This window comes from Vulpes lagopus, chromosome 12 (genome assembly GCF_018345385.1).
Source record: "Vulpes lagopus strain Blue_001 chromosome 12, ASM1834538v1, whole genome shotgun sequence".
Lineage (NCBI taxonomy): Eukaryota > Metazoa > Chordata > Mammalia > Carnivora > Canidae > Vulpes > Vulpes lagopus.
The window spans coordinates 39,802,571-39,803,949 of NC_054835.1; the positions used below are offsets into that span (position 1 = coordinate 39,802,571).

A 1,379-nucleotide genomic window follows, 5' to 3' on the forward strand; every position below is an offset into this window, starting at 1 on the left:
TATGAATATTTTTTCGGAATTGACTTTTCTAGACAGCATATATCAAGTAATGGGTATATGTTCTTCCCCAAATTACGTTTGCATTTTGAGCTTGGAATTTCACCAATGATTATAACTAAAGCAATAAAAATTGTTTCTACATGACAGCAAAGTGATCAATTTGTTTAGCCAGGTAAGGAAGAAAGAAAAATCAATTTCAGGGACAATGGAAATTAAATTAAGTAAAACATTTAAAAAACATTATATTAATCTCCAGGTTCCAGCAAAGGGCTTGGCATAGTAGTTGTCTTCAAAAAATACCTATTGAGTAAAAAGATCCTACAAAATGGCATAGTGAATTTTTTAGTTTTCAACCCATCACAAAGAGCTAGTATGTAATTTTTCAGTGATTCCACCACAAATGTGCTCCTTCTGCTGGGGATAAATCTTAGATATGATGACCTGCTATTCAGGTTTAGATAGGCATTCCACTTTCGCCAAGAGGAAACATGAGAACAAATCATCACAAGACCAAATTTGCTAAGCCAGAATAAAGTTTATTAAGGAATAGTCAAAATGGTTATATCTCAAAGAGCAGTAAAATGGCCTAAAAGACAGAAAGAAGGTCTCCAACTCCACTCAAAAGAGGAGAGGAGAAGTTGGGTGAATTCATGAAAACATGGCCCAGGGACTTGGGATTGATTGAGCCTGAGACAGGTAGTAGTGGGTGTTGAAGGCCAGATGGTGAGCAGCATCCCACACCTGTGCAGAGACATGGCTGCTTAGCAGGGCTCACAGGGATTCTGACAGCCAGACTGAACATAGGTGGTCAGGTTGATCCCACTCAGTCCAGGAGTTGGGTGGGAAGAATTGAGCAGCCAGCAAGTTGGCACATAGGTGTCAGGCTCACAGCAGGGTGGGGGGCAGGTGTCGCAGCAGGTGGGCTGAAGGAGGCTGATGTCATGGGGGCAGGTGCTGGGCAGGCAGACTCCACACCGACAGCATTTGTCAGAGGAGCAGATGGTGGTGGCAGGGCCGGTGGGGACGCTGCAGCAGCAGGGAACACAGAAAGCCATGATGTCAGGAGTTGGGTTTTCGTTGGGTTGAGAAGAGGAGTCTGTTGGTGTCTCAATGCTTCTCTCTTCTGCCCTGGCTCTTATATACCCACCTCCCTGGGTGTCAGCCTATTAACCAAGATTTTTTTCCTTGTGTTTCAGTTTATAGCTATTTCCATTAAAACCAGCTAATTACTTAAGTGTTTATTACCTGGGACAAACTCTTTGCCTCATAAAAGGGGTTTAGGTTGTTTTGTTGTCAAATTAGGACTCTTCATGTTGGCTCTTTGTCACCTCAAGGACATTTCATTTCAGTCTTCAAAGGCACCGAGTCATTATTCTCTA

The 1,379-nt window shown here is 42.6% G+C and overlaps 1 protein-coding gene across 1 annotated transcript; it reads right to left on the minus strand.

The window, feature by feature from the left end:
* Positions 1–555: 555 nt before the first annotated feature.
* LOC121473116 (keratin-associated protein 3-1) lies at positions 556–1,093 on the minus strand. Its single transcript, XM_041725124.1, has one exon. The coding sequence runs from the start codon at positions 1,053–1,055 to the stop codon at positions 762–764; it is 294 nt and encodes a 97-aa protein (XP_041581058.1). The 5' UTR covers positions 1,056–1,093; the 3' UTR covers positions 556–761.
* Positions 1,094–1,379: the final 286 nt, after the last annotated feature.

Excerpts from the sequence above, each read along its gene's own strand:
- LOC121473116 (XM_041725124.1), bottom strand. The coding sequence starts at position 1,055 with ATGGCTTTCTGTGTTCCCTGCTGCTGCAGCGTCCCCACCGGCCCTGCC.